Source organism: Caretta caretta, chromosome 12 (assembly GCF_965140235.1).
Source record: "Caretta caretta isolate rCarCar2 chromosome 12, rCarCar1.hap1, whole genome shotgun sequence".
Lineage (NCBI taxonomy): Eukaryota > Metazoa > Chordata > Testudines > Cheloniidae > Caretta > Caretta caretta.
In genome coordinates this window covers 33,006,450-33,025,013 of record NC_134217.1, presented here as the reverse complement: position 1 = coordinate 33,025,013, position 18,564 = coordinate 33,006,450, and the positions used below count along the sequence as shown (strand labels likewise).

At 45.9% G+C, this 18,564-nt stretch overlaps 1 protein-coding gene across 3 annotated transcripts; it reads right to left on the bottom strand.

Moving 5' to 3' along the window:
- Positions 1–3,068: 3,068 nt before the first annotated feature.
- Positions 3,069–15,930, bottom strand: ATMIN (ATM interactor). Of its 3 annotated transcripts, none has more exons than XM_075118436.1 (4): positions 15,719–15,930; positions 8,692–8,817; positions 6,522–6,721; positions 3,069–5,530 (listed from the first exon to the last, which is right to left on the bottom strand). In XM_075118436.1, the coding sequence occupies exons 3-4, from the start codon at positions 6,713–6,715 to the stop codon at positions 3,694–3,696; spliced, it is 2,031 nt and encodes a 676-aa protein (XP_074974537.1). In that variant the 5' UTR covers positions 6,716–6,721; positions 8,692–8,817; positions 15,719–15,930; the 3' UTR covers positions 3,069–3,693. The 3 variants fall into 3 exon arrangements, with proteins under 3 accessions (XP_074974537.1, XP_048726511.2, XP_074974538.1); XM_048870554.2 differs by lacking the exon at positions 15,719–15,930 and adding an exon at positions 15,460–15,709; XM_075118437.1 differs by lacking the exon at positions 15,719–15,930 and adding an exon at positions 14,621–14,631.
- Positions 15,931–18,564: the final 2,634 nt, after the last annotated feature.

The following is an 18,564-nucleotide window of genomic DNA, read 5'->3' as shown; positions in this document are numbered from 1 at the left end:
TTCTCAGTTTTGGGCTGGGAGCTGTGCCCAGAAAGGACGGGCTATAGATCACTTCCATCAGGACTCCAGAAACAAAAACTTCTACACAGATGAGTGACTGATTAGTGTCAAACATATGCCCAATACCTCCCCTCTTCCTGTGGGTAAGCAAGTGTTCCTTTGCAAAACTGAAAGCAGGATCTTGGGTCCTTATTACCACCAGTGAACAAAATGTGCTAAGGAGTTGCTCTGGGATCTGCACATGACCTTTAAAATGACCAACTAAGGATATACTTGCAGGGATATGCTGAGTGCTTAATCCAGCCTCTTCCTTTCTGCTGCAGCCAAAAGGGTTACTCCTCTAGTCAATAAAGTAACTGGACATACATCAGCTTAGTGAGAGGCAACACACAACATTGAGGAGAAGATACAAAAGTCTGAAAGAGAAGCCAAAACTCTAGAGTTCAGTAATGACCCTAGATTAGTAAACATGCCCCAAGACAACCAAAGAAGAGACCAGAGACTGCAATGAGCTCATGTAGCCAACATGCATCCCAAAGACATCTACAAGTAGAGAATGTGGTTATCTAAAGGCAACTACCAATTGGACAGCACAGGAAGCTGCATACTTTGACTTAATGGAATTTGAATGAAGGTCTGGTGACCACAGTTAAGGGAGACAGGCTCAGTCTTCATCATTTGTCGATATGAATGATGTATTATGAATTATGTATTTTGTTCCTCCTTGGACTTCAGGCCCACTGAAATCATGTCTTGTGGTACATCCAATCACAAGTACCAGAATACTATTGCAAAAATCAAAATTCAAGTTTCACTATGGTCTTAACTGGTATCTGCCACCTACTGGCAAATACTCCCAGTTAGAACACCATGTCTCATGCTTCCTCTCAGTTTATGAAGACTGCAGGACTCAAGGCCACTGGAAAGCTCAAGCTGGGTGCTTTAGTGCAAAGCCCAAACCTTATCTTCTCAAAGGCAGACACAGATGTGCAAACCTCTCCAACAAGTTGATCTTGTGCCTGGGAGTGGCCCCATGATACACTGATGTCTATGTATCTGACTTCCTCATCTGTCCAATGCTCCAAGATAGGTACAGACAATGCCTTACTGATTGGCACACTACAGCAGCGCCCCAAAATGCATCTATGAAACACTGGCCTGAAGAGTGGGCTGCAGAGGCATAGAATTGGTGTGCCTGGGAGCTCAGGTATGCAATACATTCACTGCACATCATACTAAGCTATCCCCGTCACAACAACGTTTTGGTCTACTACAACAAGCAATCATGCAGAAGTTGGGGTTGGGTAAAGGCGGTCTGAAATGCTCTGAGGCAAAGCAATTCAAGCCACCACCATGAAGAACTCCCCCATAAAGAAGGCTCTACGGTGTACCAACCATCAGCACCTCAAACTCACTTCGTCGGCACTAGTGCTATGGGTGAACATCTGCCTAGTGCAGCAGGGGAACAGCTGGGCAATGCACCTGTATATCATGTAAGTTACTCCATAGCGTCGATGCCTGGTATGTTTGTACACAAACAGGCCAATGCTCCAAGTCCCCTCAAAGATACCGACTGGCATGCTAACCAGAAATACACCAAGCCTCTGTTTTGAGATGCCACCAAATAGCACTGACCCAGCATATTGGAAGTAGGAACAGGAACGAGTAGGAACAAGATGTGCCTGTGCTGGGAGAGTATCACTGTAGCACCCAACTCTGATGTGATCCAAGATTATCTGCTAGTGCATCAAGCTCCAATGGCACAGCAAGCCCTGATAGATCAATGGTGCTGTCAGTGCCCTGCACGTTCACCATACTCCGATGAAATGGTAAGGCAACCTAGGCCACAACATTACAAATTCCTCTAGTGTGCCAAGCTCTGACAACACACTAAGACGACAGATCTTGCTAGTGTATTGAGACATTCTGACCCCACTGCAGTGCTCCAAACATCAATGGAACCTCAAATTCCATCTGCAATTGCCACCACCACTCAGGCTGCAGCAAACCAGTTGCACTTTGAGTCTCCTACCAACACAGATAAAGGATTGTGCCTTTTACACGCTGATCTTCAGAGCTGTGCCTTTTCCATAAACTGGAGACAGGGGAGCATGGAATCGGTTCCAAAGATTTCTGGATGGCACACACAGGTGCTCTAAGGCAAGGCACAGCTGCAACCAGCCTTCCAGACTGACCTTCAAGGCAGAACTGGATGCTCCTGAAATAAAGTTACAAGAAAATACAAAAGTTAGTAACCTCAGAAATACTAAAAGATGGGGAAAAAAGTGATGCAAGGCTGAAGACTGGCTCACAGAAAAGAAATTCACATCAGAATAACTGCCTCTCCATTGAAATAGATGACTGTTGTCACTGACCAGATAGGAGATGACAGTAGATGAAGAAAATCTCCATACTTTTTTGAGCATCATCAGCTTTTAACAGGTAACCGCTGAAGGGGAATGCTTTACAGTGAAGCCAGGGGCATGAGGGGCTGCAGAGCCCACTGTGCAGAGGAACAAAGTACCTGCTGCTATACAGGGAAGTCAGCAGCCTCAAACACTCTGAACTTTCAGAGTTCTACCTAGTCTTGTTCTAGAAGAGTAAGATTTAAGAGTAGTAATTTAATCAACAGGATATCAGAGAATTCAGTCATTACAAGTTTCCTAAGGTCTTTGGTAAGGTTGGTAGTTATAGTATAACCAATATACTGTTCCTCAAATTAGCAAATACTGTGCTATTGGTAGGTGAATTGCAATGTAACCTGATGATTTCTTCTGATCTTTCACTCAGACAGACATTCTAATATTTAGAATGTCCTTGATTTTGTTTTCATCAGAACCAGAGTTTCTTGAAAAAAAAAATTAAAAAAAAATCATAGTTTAGGAACACAAATCCCTCCTTGAAAAGTCCAAAAATACTTTAGACCTGTATGCTGTCTGTTTTATTACAGTATGTGCAGTGAAGTTACTGCATAATAACTTTAAGAGTTAAGTATCTCAAAAGTTCTTTTTATACCCCCTTAACATCAACGCTGATTATACCAATTCAGAGAGAAGTAAAAACAAGTGTCACTACCCACATTAGTTGCACTTTAAATTATATACGCAATAATCAGCAAATTTGTGTTACAGGTTCATTTTTGGGACAACTGCTTGGAAACTACATCTACTAATACATTCCTCAACATCTATTTTTGTATAGGACTGGTAAACCTTGCCATATGATAATCTTGTCAAATTTAAGACTTTAAAAAACAAAAAGCAGCTTATGCCAATAAGGGCTTTTTTGGTGAGCGAGATGTGTCAGAATTAGATAGGCTTACTGTCTTGATGCAAAAGTAGGCCTAGGTCTGAGCCAGAAGTATATAGGTATAGACAAATATAAAAGCCTAAACTGAGGTTCAATCGACATGTTGATATAGCTTTGTAACACAGATCAACAATGGTAGGCACCACGAGAACATTCACTTTAAAGTTCAAACTTACATTAACAGGTTACAAGCATGTACACATATTCTATGTTTAAGTTACATATACAACAGCTGAAGTACCTTATGCATGAAAAGGTTTTCTTAGACCAACTGCATGTGGGCAACTACATTCAACGTAGATAACTTGGTCAGTCCCTTCTCCCGCTCCCCACCCCAATAATTTAGTTTCAAACCACAAGGAAAACAATTTTATTAAGTAGCACTCAGTGGCTTGTTCCAAACTTCTGACAAACCAAGGAACACAATTCTGCACAGGTCTGTGTTTCTACTGAACTGAACTGTGACTCCATTGTATTCCAGGCCAAGTCAGCCAGAAGAAAGTCATCCATAGCTGTCTGTGTCTCATTGCTGGTAAGGAATAGGCTTCCAAGGGTCTCAAAGCAGCTATCCATAGTCTGTGTTTCAGCACTATTCAGCTGGACTTTATTTTCTATATTTTGACTAGCTATATGTTTAGCAGCAGAGGGTATTTCTGTCTGGGTTTCAGTATCAGACGAGTCAGTGCTCATGGAGAAGCTGGACTGCTTCAAAATACTTCCCAAAGGCAAATGGGTGCTACTGTCTAAGAAGGAATTTAAGTCTGTCTGTGTCTGGGTATCAAACATTTCCAAACCTAAAAAGTTAGAATTTCCTCTGCAGCTATAGGATTGAGTGGCACTATCCGAAAAAAATAAGTCAGTCTGTGTTTCAATGTCCAGAGATTCCAAGACCGGCTCAGAGTTCAGGTTACCAAGTTCACTCTCCTCAGTTTGGGTTTGAATATTGGAAGCTGAAAAGAACTCTTCAATGTCAAAGTCTATTCCCGTGCTCTGTGTAGGGCCAGATGGCAGATGTGTATCAGCACCAGAGCTAGTGTCAGATAAAAGACCACGATTATCCAATGTCTGACCAGGCATGTTACCTGAAAAGATGTTTTCCAGATCACTTAGTAAGTCCATTGTCTGGGTTTGATTATCCGTCATATTTTGCTGTGGGAGTATAGTAGTCTGTGTATTGAAGTTGATAATGGATTCATTTTTTATTGTATCCTGACTCAGGGTCTTGCAGTTACTTCTTTGTAGCAATCCTTGATCCATGTTTGCAGCCATTAAATTGTTTTCCGGGAGCCCAATCTGGGTTGAAACATTGTAAACCGAATGAACACTGTCAAAAATGTCATTGCACATTACAGCCTGGTCCATTTGTACTCTCTCTTCAATACAGTTCTGTGTTCTGTTGGTTTGGGTCTCTCTAGAAACGCCAGATGACTGGAAACAAGCCTGAGCAAAAGCATCAGTCTGGGCAGCTATGGATGAAGTCAGTTTAGAACTGGGCAACAATGTCTGAGTCTGAACGCTAACCGGTAGCGAAATTTGTGAACTGAATGTCAGGTCTGTCTGAGAGCAAGAGGATACAGAAGAATCAGGAGTCCAGGCTGCAGATGGCACAAAGTTCTGTGAAATGTAAGATAAGTCAGTTTGTACATTTATTGAAGAGATTTTATTCTTGTGACAAATGCTCCCCAGCTCTTGTACTGTATTATTTGATGTTACCTTACTCAAATTGACTTGGACACTGTTGCTAATCGGTTCAACATCACCAGAATTTGCCGTTTTTGAAATAGGCACAGTGTTTTTAAATACAAGTGCTTCAGCCTCTAATGCTGGTATCAGAATTCCTATAGACTGAGGTAATAAGTGAACAGTACTCATAACAGAGCCTTGATTATCAACAGCCACCACAACAGGTTTGACAGAGGAATCTGTTGCTGATACAAAAATAGGCAAGTGAGCAAACTGCATTACTGGAAGTTTAACCAAAGCTACTTTGGGCTTTGGCAAAAGCATTTTCGGTGTACACTTTGGCTGTGAGAGCGTTTGCTTACTGATATTAGAACTGCAGGAGCCTTCAAAGGAGGCCATTAGCTTCATCTCAGATGATTCCAATTCCTGAGTGCAAGTACTACTGATGCGTGCATTGATGAACGCTTCACTCGCTTTCTCTGCCAAGTGCTGATTGGAAACCACAGTGCACATTTTCCTTTTCTTACTAGGTGGATCCCTGTAAACATGATACATTCAGAATTTATCTCACAGTTTAGAGACCAACAACAAAATCTTCCCTCCCAACTCTTTCAATCATGACACTAGACCTTGTGGGAATGGAGGTATAAGTTAAATCCTTCCGTAGGTCTGCACTGGCAGAAAAACCAATCCTGACCATGACCTTTTTTCACTTTAATAAGGAAGAGAATGAAGAAAATGCTAAAAGAGTAACCTCTCAGCATTTTGGGTTGTGGTGTTTAAGAAAATGTTAAAAGACTTTTCCAAAGTAGGCAGTTACAGTCTTATAGAAAATTGGAGACTAGGTTTTCTATCCCTTGCATACAAGAATGCACAAGTATTATAATCTTGCAGCATCTCACTCTGCAAGACAAGATATAGTAGGATTCAGTAAATAGATTGCTTCATGCATGCACACTACTAGGAAGATTTATACACGTTTTATAGATGGCAATTTTTGATACTTATCTTATTGTCTTACTAATGAAAGCAACTGACACATATGGTGCTGTATAAGTGTTACGAGTAAAAATATTTAATGAACGTTGCCTACTTCAGGCTACAGAACTACACTGCGTGTGCACATTCTCCGTCCAAGAACATTCCCTTTCTAATTTCATAGGACCGCAGGATGCACAGTTCCAACGAGAATCACTCTTAGTTCTAACAACAAATGCAATAAATGTCACCAGCAATAAGAGGACCATAGCTGGTAGCACTTCTTGTGCTAGACACTAGAAGCTTGATCTTACATAGTACTGGACACTCAATTCCCATTGCCATCAATGGATCTAGAACTGCTGTAAGCAATGGAAGGAAGAAGCTGCAAACTGCATTAGTGTTAGTGGGAGTTAACTGCATATAGGTAGGAGACAGGCCCACCTCCCATCAACCGAAAGGAGTTAATTATGGGGCATGTGTAGGAAGATGCCAGAATACTTAATATACAATAAATTAAACCACTTAATCAACAATAGCTTCACTGTTACCTGTGCTCTGCAGGGATCTCATGGCCAGTTCTGTAAACATGAGACAGTAATGCTGTTCTGCTGGCATAAGGGCACCCACAAGTACACTGGAAAGTCTTGCCACAGTCTTCTATATGTCGTTTCAAGTCCCATTCCGTGCCATACGAGTTGCTACATTTATCACATTTGTGCTTCTTTTCAGCATGCATTTTCATAAAGTGCTAAAATTCACAGTGAAAGTTAGACAGGTTAGCAATACAAAATAATTGGTTAAGAGGTCATTTCTTTACAAGACAGATACAGTGTTAGCATACGCAAAACAATTTAGGAGATACGCTAGTCTTGGAGAAGAGTAAGAAAACTATCCTTAATCAGAAACAGTTTTAAGAATTCAATAGAAATATTTAGGCTTTTCACTGAAAAAAAGATTTAAACATTTTCTTGCACTGCTCAAAGCACAAACTATACAATACTATTCTAGAGGCATGAGAACTACAGAATGAAGAGAAGTCTAGTTTCACTGTCAAAGTTGAGATGAGGGCAAAAAATAAACAATGAAAAGTTGCTTAAATTAGTTTTCATTATTTAATTTCATTATTTAAAGTATTTTTGTACAAATAACTATGATTTTACACCATCATTTGATCTGCAAATTGATTTTCATTGTTTTACTTGGGAGTAAGTCTTCATACAATACCAGAGAATGAACTTGTTGGCAATCTCATACACCTTGTCATTAATTTTATGTCATCAATTCCCCACAGCTTTTAGCTATAGATTAACTACTGCCACTTAACACTTACTGGGCTTCCTGTACCATTGACATCAATGGGAGGTTTGCTATTGACTTCAGTGGGCACAGGATCAAGCCCACAGTGCCCCTCATTCAAGAATCTTGCTGTTTATTAACGTTAGTTAAATCATCAAAATACCCATCCTGAGAGAGGCACGCTCTCTCTTTCAATAAAGAACTGGAACAAAGAGGAGAGGCTAAGTGAGTTGTCCAAAGTTCCCAGAACAAGTAAATAGAACCCTTTATTTATGGCCCACAGCTCTAGCCACTAGACCACATCACTGCCATGCTGGATCATGCAGCTGACTGACACTGAAGATGAGTCACAAATGTTGGCAGTTGGGTTTTCAATAGAATTTAATACTTTTCATAAAGAATGCATAAGTGACATTTTCTTAGCAAGAGATAATCCTGATGAACATGCAACAGAAAGTCAACTGTGTAAAGACATCAACTCCTGAGACAAAAGTACAGGAGTTAGCCTTATTTCTTATCCATTTAAGATGGCTAATAATTTAAATCCAGTTTATTGCGCTTGACTTCTTTTTGTTATAACTGGACATTTATAGAAAAAATGTTAGCCATAGGTCAGCTCTTTAGAAAAATCTTATATGAATGATCTTTTCTAACATTCATTTCTTATCAGTTTTTTTTTTAAAATGAGAACATGCCAGTGACTGACAGACACAAAGACCCAAGTCTTCCAAAGTGGATGTGCAAACTGCCATCTGCACACAGACTGGGTTTTCTCCACACAAAAAGAAAAGGAGGACTTGTGGCACCTTAGAGACTAACCAATTTATTTGAGCATGAGCTTTCGTGAGCTACAGCTCACTTCATCGGATGCATACTGTGGAAACTGCAGAAGACATTATATACACAGAGACTATGAAACAGAGAGTGGTCACTTTGGATGGGCTATTACCAGCAGGAGAGTGAGTTTGTGTGGGGGGGGGCGGAGGGTGAGAAAACCTGGATTTGTGCTGGAAATGGCCCAACTTGATGATCACTTTAGATAAGCTATTACCAGCAGGAGAGTGGGGTGGGAGGAGGTATTGTTTCATGGTCTCTGTGTATATAATGTCTTCTGCAGTTTCCACAGTATGCATCCGATGAAGTGAGCTGTAGCTCACGAAAGCTCATGCTCAAATAAATTGGTTAGTCTCTAAGGTGCCACAAGTACTCCTTTTCTTTTTGCAAATACAGACTAACACGGCTGTTACTCTGAAACCTTTCTCCACACACTTGCTCTGCAACTTGAGTATACACATTGGGATGTCTGGCACATGTGTTTGGATACAGGAAGGTATATGCACTCTTGAAGATTTAGCCCATGTTGTCCCCAGATTCCTCTTATACTATTACTCAAGAAAAGTAGTCCAGAAAAAAAATAAATACCTGTTTTACAAGTGAAAATTGGGAAAATGGTCTGTTTGGTCCTCTAGGGCAGCCTTCAATAGGACAGCAGTAGAATTTCTGTGTAGTTTTCAAACCCTTTCTTATTGATGCATTTATTTTTCCATCCTGAAAAAGTACATTTTTATTAAAAGTTGGCAAATGGGCCTGTACTATTAATACAGTGTTCAGAATACAGATTAAATTTTGCTCAACATTTAGTTTACCAGCCTTGACATTCAAGCTAAAAACTCTTTGTTAAGTGAATTGGTAGATTACTCAGCTCAAATGGAGTTGCTTATCTGTTCAGATACTATTTTGTAACTATACCAGCAGAACTCCCCAGGAATCACAACGGATGATCCGAGAGCAGTATACTATTATTTTACTTCAAATATTAAATTCTCCCCAGCATAGAGGAAATACTTTCAAAATCTAAACAATTTACACCTGCTATTTCTTAACTTTTTAGAGTCCAAAATGAATGGATCTAAAGCTCCAACCTCTACACTGCATTTCACTAAATATTTACAGTGTTCCAATACAATGTGGTTTTAATTTTCAGAATTGCATTACGCTTGGCATTTCCAACCAGTAAGATTTCTACTTTACAGTTTATATTTGCCTGGAACAATCACACTGCCATCAAAGTTGCTGAAGCAAGTAAAAGTAAAGAACTAGAGTTCCATGTGCCACTTAATAAACTTTGTGTGTGTGCTTGTGTGCAGACTAGATGTTCACAGCAATATACTACAGAACCAGAATACCAATAGGGACAGATTCTGCTTAGTTGTCTCTGGAAGAGGCATCTCCCTCACTAAGGAAGATTCCTTCAGTCTCAACCACATTACTCTGCTTTCCACATATTTCAGCCACCTGAGCATGGACACTTACGGATAGTAGCAGGTTACTAGCAAAGAAGGAATTTTGGGCTAAAATTCTCAGCTGTACCCAAGCAAAACAGAGTGCTGCTGGGAAGCATAAAGACAAAAATAGCACCTCTTCTGTCCCTCCAGAGCCTGGAACTGGCTGGGGAGCCAAACTCCAGGCACTACAACCCTGGAGATCTCTCTCTGGTACCAACTTCTTCAATGTGAAATTAAATTTGACTTGATCTGATGGCTCTTTTCACAGGGGGAGACTGCTAATCTGATGTTGGATCCAGGGACCAGACCCATAAGGCCTCCCTGATGAAGGCACAGAGCCTCTGCTGCTTATCAATGCAATCCAAGTAATGGTTTACAACCCCAGGCAGAATAGCAGGTACCCACATCTGTCTCCAGAATATAGAGGGACACATCACACACTGCTTAAATACACCTTTTTTACCTGAGACCCCAGAGCCCTGACAGACATTTTGGTAATAGCCAGAGAACCTTCGGGCCAAAATAAAAACCTACCAGTACAACAGTGAAAGCTATTTAACATTGACCCCAATTAAAATATAGTGCAACACAATAAATTGAGTTTTGGATTAAAAAGACCCGAAGAAATCACCCTGGGAACAGAGAGAAGGTCCCTGCACCTGACCACAGAAATGCACAAACTGAGGTAGTTTGGGACTGCACAATGTTTTTATAACTTCTGCTTCAAACATCTTAAGTGAGAAGGGCGCTCATACAGCTCCAACAGGCATGGTTTTCCAGAAAGTTCCTGCAACATAACATGAGGCAAATCCCACAAACAGGAATAAACAGACGCCACATTAATGAGCTCCTTTTGGTCAAAGTGAATGAAGCATTAACAGTTGTCAAACCAAGATAAGTTATGTCCTCAATAAATGGAACATAATCAATGCTATACAACTTCGTCAAGTAACTTATATTTCTAAGCGTTCAAACCTGGTTTCTAGTAAAAGACATGTTGTTGCAAGTAAGTTTTACTAATGCTATAAGTCCATACAATTAAGTACAAAGAATCTAATGAATGAGATGGTCAACTATGTCATTTCACCAAAAGAGAACCTGATGGATTCTTGAACTTTATCAATTAAATGTTTTGTGGAATTTTGGGACAAAGTTTTTACTTTCACCTCTTTTCCTTTGACTCCTGAAAGTATCAAAATAAAGTGCAGTCAGAGAAATCTAAAAACCACTAAGTTCCAAGATCATTCTCTTGTTACACCACAATCCACCACCACCATGCTACTAAGGGTCAGATTATTTATTTATTTTGTAAAGATATAGTACATCCGTTCTCAAACTGTGGGTCAGGACCCCAAAGTGGGTCACAACCCCATTTTAATGGGGTCACCAAGACTGGCATTAGATTTGCTGGGGCCCAAGCCCAACCGCCCAGAGCCAAAGCAATGAGGACTTCAGCCAATGGTGGAGGGGCTTTGGCCCCCCTGCCCGAGGCAGTGGGGCTTGGGATTCATCTTTGGCCCCCCTACCCAGAACAGTGGGACTTGGGTTTTGGCTTTGATCTCCCCAGCCAGATCAGTGGGGCTCAGGTGTGCTCAGGCTTCAGTCCCCCCTCCTGGGGTCATGTAGTAAATTTTGTTGTCAGAAGGGGGTTGTGGTGCAATGAAGTTTGAGAACCCCTGGTATATGCCTAAAGTAGGTGCCTAAAGAAGCAGATAGTCACTTAGCAGAATTCTGAGAAGTGCCTAGACACCTCGCTATCACTGACTCTCTCGGGTGCTTTTGATAATTCCACTAGGTGACTATCTGCTTTTTTAGGCATTTATTTAGCAATCTGGACTTAACTGCTAAAAGGGTTTAGTAAGAGAGGTAAGCTGTAAAACAATGCTGAATATGGAAGAGGCAGCTCTACATATATTGGTAAAAAGTTTCTGTAGTTGGGACTATCTGTATGTAGCTCTAAAGCAGGGGTGGGCACACTTTTTGGCCTGAGGGCCACATCGGGGTTCCAAAACTGTATGGAGGGCCCCCCTCCTGGGACTCCCTACCCCTAACCGCCCCCCTGGGACCCCACCCCCTATCCAACCCCCCCTGCTCCCTGACTGCCCCGATCCCTATCCACACCCATGCCCCCTGACAGGCCCCCTCTACCCCACCCCCTATCCAACCCCCCCTCTAAAGCCCCTTTCAGAATATAGCCCTGTGAACATGAGTGGAGGGCTCAGGAGGAGCAGGGGCAGCCGCACAGCTGGAGAGAAGCGACGGTTTCCTGCTGCTTCTCTCCAGCCGGCTGCGCGGCCGCCCGGTGCTCCTCCTGAGCCCTCCGCCCACATTCGCCACCCGTAGCTCCTGCCTGCTCCCCTGAGGCTGCAGTGAGCCTCCCTTCCCGCTCTCCCGCGCCCCCACAGTGCAGCCCCCTCCCACACTGGTGGCGCGGTGAGGCTTCGGCGGAGGGACAGCGGGGGAGGGGTTGGGGGCTAGCCTCTCCAGCCAGGAGCTCAAGGGCTGGGCAGGACGGTCCCACGGGCCGCAGTTTGCCCATCTCTGCTCTAAAGTATCATTCAATCAGTCACGACCAGATATAGAGAGTCTAATGACAGTTTATTTCTAAAAATCCCATCTCCATAGACACTGCGTGTCTGAGCCACACAGTATTCCAATACTAGCCTGAACTATTACCAAATGGAAAGCTGAGTACAAGCAATCTCATGAGCATACATGGCACTGTGATAACAGTTCTGAGAGCTATTACAGCAGTTTATGTGGGGAAAGAACGCATTGTATTTTCTTCCTTGATAGCAAACCTGGAACACAACAGTTAAATACTGCAGTAACTGAGGTTCAAAACGACGGGCCACGTGGATCCAGGAGTGCTGCGTGCCCCTCAGAGCACAAGCTCAGAATGTTTGGAAGAATGTCTGCTGAAACGGCGCACAAACCCTATCTATCCCTTGTGTCCCTTAACCGCAGGACGCATCAGCTAACGCCACTCAATTCCTTCTAACTGCTTTTGAGCCAAGATCCACATAGGCCAACTCGACCAATAATAAAAAAAAAATTAACTATTTCCCTGAGAAAATAGGAGGTTTTGGTGCCTGGGGAACTATACGTTTGTATTCCTGTAGCACAATGTGGCCAGGGTCTCCAGGTGCCACAGCAATACAAAAAATGAATAAAAGGATGAATGATCTTTAGAAAGAAAAAACCCAAGCTACTCTTAACAGTATCTCTTATATTAAAAAAAGACTGAAGAATATTAAAAGATATCACACACAAATACTACACAGAGACAAACCAAACACTAAGTACGCATATACTGTTAATTAAGTTAATATATTTCACACTGAAGGGTGTTTTAATCAAAAAAGCTGTTGCTAGAAAATGCATCATTCTTCCCATTGTAATAGAATAAACATGATACACTAATCTAGAACAGCCCATCAACACCTATATAAATCTTTACAGTACCCTTTGAACAACAGTGGCTTTAGAAACAATTGGACAGTTTACTGTTTCTAAAGAATGCTAACTATCCCTTGCAGAGGGCTTCAAAACTGGGAATGTGAGCTCCCCATCTAGATGATGTTAGATAAATCAGAAGGCAAGAAGGACCCAGGGGACACAGATGTAGTGCTGGACAAACAGTAGGCAGTCAATGCTCAAGTACACACTTGGGGTCAGGTTGGGAGCATGGGTCAGTATGTAGACCTGGTGTGTATTACTTTCCTGCATGATCAGGGCTGTGGGCACCAAAGGTGCAGTAAATATCAGGACCAAGTGGATCTAACTCAAGAACAGACTCACGGATTTTGGTACTTGGAATCAATTGTCTCAGGTGCATGCCAAGAGCGGCATGGGTGCTCCAGGGCTGGAGCACCCATGGGGGAAAAAAATAGTGGGTGTTCAGCTCCTCTCCTGGTGCCTCCCGCACCCTGACAGACTCTGCTGATCAGTACCTCCTCCCCGCCACAATCAGCTGCAACTGCGGGGGAGGAGGGGAGGGGCGGGGTATACTCACGATGGGGCAGAACGAGAGTGGGAAGAGATGGGGTGGGGCCTTGAGGGAAGGGGTGGAGTGGGGGCAGGGCCTGGAGTGGAGCAGGGGTCAAGCACCCCCTGGGAAAGTGGAAAGTTGGTGCCTCTGAACAGCTGGACATGGTGCATTCTCAGGACCAAGATCTCAAGGGGTGAGGAATAACGGGGACAAGCAGGAAGGGGTATCTGGATCTACACTTGCTTACATCATGCACAGTGCTGGGCTGGGGAGTGGGGATATGGCATGGGGGAGTTTGATTCCATGGCCTTGCTTAGGTGTATGCTAAAGGCCAGGAAGGTGTTTGGGACATGCATTTGTGGGAGGGAGGTTCAATACGGGGGCCTTCCTTGGACCAGGGTTAGGGGATTTTTAAAGGGTGGAGGGGAGGGCCTGGTTAGACTTGTCCAGGTGCACGCTCTGGAACAGGCAAAATATGGGGTTCAGCACCTGGACCTGGAGGGTCTTGCTCAGGAACATGCTAAGGGCAGGGGGGGTTAGATATCCAGACCCAGTGGGCTGGGGGTCAGTACCTGGACGTGGTCAGGCTTGCTCAGGTACACACTCAGCGCTGGGGGTAGAGAATATGAGGGGCTTGGAACATGGGCCTCATGCGCCTTGCTCAGGTACATGATAAGGGTAGGGGAGCTTTGGTACCCAGACCCAGCGAGCCAGGGATGTGTTGATCTCCGGATCCACTGCACGTTGTTGATTTGCTTGGTGGTGAAGGAAGGGATATGAGGAGTCAGGTACCCAAACCAGCTAGGCTAGGAGAGGGTCAGTAGCTGAAACAGCTGAGCCTTGCTCAGAGCTGGGAGTGGGAAATATGAGGGTTTTGGTACCTGGACCCAAGGGGCTAAGGGAGGTGGGCCTTGCTCAGGTGACACTCAGGACAGGGGAGGGTCAGTACCAGAACACACCGGATCATGCCTAGGTGCAAGCTCAGAGTAGGAGTGGGGCCGTACCGGGACCCGCGGGGCCATGCCCAGGGCAGGGGAGGATTGTACCCAGACCCAGGGCCGGGGAGGGTCAGTACCTGGACCCGGTGGGCCTCGCTCAGGTGCATGCTCAGGGCAGGGGCAGGGCGGTACCCAGAGCTGCTGGGCTATGCCCAGGTGCGCACTCAGGACAGGGGAGGGTCGGTATCCGGACGCGCTGGGCTATGCCCAGGGCAGGGGAGGATTGTATCCAGACCCAAGGCGGGTCAGTACTTGAACCCAGTGGGCCTTGCTCGGGGCAGGGCGGTACCCAGAGCCGCTGGGCTATGCCCAGGTGCGCACTCAGGACAGGGGAGGGTCGGTATCCGGACACGCTGGGCTATGCCCAGGGCAGGGGAGGATTGTATCCAGACCCAAGGCAGGTCAGTACCTGAACCCAGTGGGCCTTGCTCAGGGCAGGGGTAGGGCGGTACTCAGAGCCGCTGGGCTATGCCGAGGTGCGCACTCAGGACAGGGGAGAGTAGGTATCCAGACCCGCGGGGCCATGCCCAGGGCAGGGGAGGATTGTACCCAGACCCAGGGCCGGGGAGGGTCAGTTCCTGGACCCGGTGGGCCTCGCTCAGGTGCATGCTCAGGGCAGGGGCAGGGCGGTACCCAGAGCCGCTGGGCTATGCCCAGGTGCGCACTCAGGACAGGGGAGGGTCGGTATCCGGACCCGCTGGGCTATGCCCAGGGCAAGGGAGGATTGTACCCAGACCCAAGGCAGGTCAGTACCTGAACCCAGTGGGCCTTGCTCGGGGCAGGGCGGTACCCAGAGTCGCTGGGCTATGCCCAGGTGCGCACTCAGGACAGGGGAGGGTCGGTATCCAGACCCGCGGGGCCATGCCCAGGGCAGGGGAGGGTTGTACCCAGACCCAGGGCCGGGGAGGGTCAGTACCTGGACCCGGTGGGCCTTGCTCAGGTGCATGCTCAGGGCCGGGCTGTTGGGCAGGACCTTGCCGCAGCCGGGCACCGTGCACAGAATGTTGGTCCGCACGGCCCGGGACAGCTCCGTCACCGACGGCCGCACGAGCTCCCGGGGCACAGGACGCTCCGTGACAGAGGCCGAAGCCCGGGGCCACCCCGGCCCCGCTCCGCCCCGTGCGCGCTCTGCCGCCGCAGCACCTGGCGCCGCCATGTTGTTTTCGGCCACTTACAAACAAACCGGCCTAGCAGCAGCAGAACTTCCGGGAGCGCGACGGAGGCAGCTCAGCATTAGTCATCTTGTAATTTGAATATTCATAAGGAGCGCGACGAGGCTCGGCGCTGGTCACGCCCCTCGGCCCTGGCTCCGCCCACAGATGCTCTTTCGCTCCGCCTGGCATCGTCCAATCTTCAGTTTTCCGTCTCCCGCGGGGCCGGCCCGGTTCGCCTCGTTCCCGAATAACCGTCACTCTCTTCTCACCGTGGGGTGGGGAGTGAGGGCTCCAGCTCGGCGTGCGGGCTCTGGGGTGAGGCTGGGACCCAGGGGTTCGGAGGGCGGGAGGGGCAGAGTGTTGGGGCACAGGGGGTAGTGGTGAGGGATGTGGGCTCTGGGTTGGGGCTGGAGATGAGGGGTTTGGGGCATAGGACGGGACTCCAGGCTGGGATTGAGGGGTTCAGGGGGTGTGAGGGGTGCAGGGCTGGGGCAGCGCTTACCTCAGACAGCTCCAGGAAGCAGCGGCATGTCCGTCCCCTGCTGCAGCTCCTAAGCAGAGGTGCAGCCAGGCAGCTCTGCTGCACTGTGCCCCATCCACAGGTGCCAACCCCGCAGCTCCTATTGGCTGTGGTTCCTGGCCACTGGAAGCTGAGGAGCTGGCACTTGGGGCAGGGGCAGTGTACGGCACCCCCAGCTGCCCCTACATGTAGGAGTTGGAGGGGGGACATGCCACTGCTTCCCAGAGCCGTGTGGAGCCATAGAAGGTAGGGAGCCCGCCTTATCCATCTGCACCGCTGGACTTTTAAACGCTCGGTCAGTAATGCTGACCAGAGCCGCCAGGAGCCCTTTTTGACTGGGCGTTCTGGTCGAAAACTGGACACCTGGTAGCCATAATCCTTGCTCCGTGGGTCACTGACCCAGTACGGTGCCCTAACATCACCAGGCCACAGGTTAAGATGAGGTCAAAACATTACCACGCTGCAAGGCAGCAGGCTGCCAGGAGTGCAAAGATCATTGTCATGATGCAATAGATGATGAGGGATCAAATTATCATTAGAGGGTGAGGCAATTAATGATGTGGGGTTAAGAAGCCATGACACCACGAAGGCAAGGGAGGATAGAGATTGTTACATGAGCTAACTGGGTAGCATCAGCCAGTGGTTGCAGCATGAAAGGATGGCACAACGTAACGTCAAAACCAGGGCCATAATTAGGGTGGGGTGAGAGGGGCAGCCACTCAGGATACAGAGCCGGTGGGGGCACAAAAATGGGGCAGCGCAAGATCAGGGCCAGAGTCCCTGGCTGTAGTTTGGAGAGGGGCATTGGAGGAGCAGAGGGGGTGGTCCAGAGCTGCTGCTTCTGCTGGATGCTTACTGCCTCTGCAGCTGCACAGTGCCTCCGGGGTCCTACGGCCTGTCATCTTCCTCTTCAGCGTGTGCTTGGCACCTTATATGGTCACTATCCTGTTTTCTGTACAATAGGACAGGGCAAAGGGTGGGGGGAATATAGGGAAAATAGACAGGTTTCAGAGGAACAGCCGTGTTAGTCTGTATTCGCAAAAAGAAAAGGAGTACTTGTGGCACCTTAGAGACTAACCAATTTATTTGGGCATGAGCTTTCGTGAGCCACAGCTCACTACATCTGATGAAGTGAGCTGTGGCTCACGAAAGCTCATGCTCAAATAAATTGGTTAGTCTCTAAGGTGCCACAAGTACTCCTTTTCATTTTAGGGAAAATAGAATGAGGTGAGGGAAAGAGGCAGTAGCGAAGGAAGGGGGATGGGATAGGGCAGGGGGAAGAGAAGAGGATGGGGCAGGGGAAGGGGTAGGGAAGAGAAGGAAATAAGGGCATGGTGGGAAGCAGGAGCCCTGCAGTGTTCCCTTGGCAGCAACAGCTGGGGCTCCCCCATTAAGCCAGTAATCCCCCCCCCCAGCAATGGCTACCTATTTGCAACAGCCCCAAGTACCCCATCATTGGAGGTGTTTAAGAATACGTTATACAAACAGCTGTTAGGGATGGACTATTCACAGTTAGCCCTGCCTCAAATGGAAGGAGTTGGGCTAGATGACTTTTCTAGGTCCCTTCTAGACTTACAGGTCTCTGATTTTGTCTTTCTTGGCTCTTTACAGACTCAGGAAGACAACACTCCATTTCAAATATATCTCAACAGCCATAAGGGTTAAAAACCTCAAATTTAAAAGCACTTAAAATTGAGATTGTGAATGCTCTTCTATGGCAAAGGGTGAATGCCCTTACAAATTACACGGCCATGGAATCATGGAACACACATGGCCCTGTGCATTGGTAAGCGTGTGGAGATTTATGAAGCAGAAGAGCACTGAGACAAATGACAGGCAGGATTTAAACCTCCTTTCAACTTCAAGGCTATCTATAATTTATCTACCACTACATCCCCACATTCACTTCCTAAACCTTCATTTTCTCTCTCTGAGATCACCATTCACACATCTCTTTGCCTCTGTTATCTGCTCTGCACCAATTTGGGTTGATTAAACTACATAGGTCATCTCTCTTTCCATCTGTAATCATATTTTGAAATATAGCTGAATTTTTTATATATCTATCGGTTTGATCAATTTACAAGTACACAGGATAGTTGTTTTCAGGATTCTTAACCCATCCCATCCCTTCACTAATCCAGATCCATTCCTATGCTTTTGTGCCAGATTCAGCTTTGATTCTACCCCTTAACCTCTAACTCCCAAACATATTACTGGTAAGAAAAGTAATAATTAAAAAATACCTAATTCTCACATATATTTAAAGTATAGCTTACATAAGATATAATCTCTCTCTATCATGTAGTATATTATGTAAATGGATGACAAAATAAGGTAGAGAGTT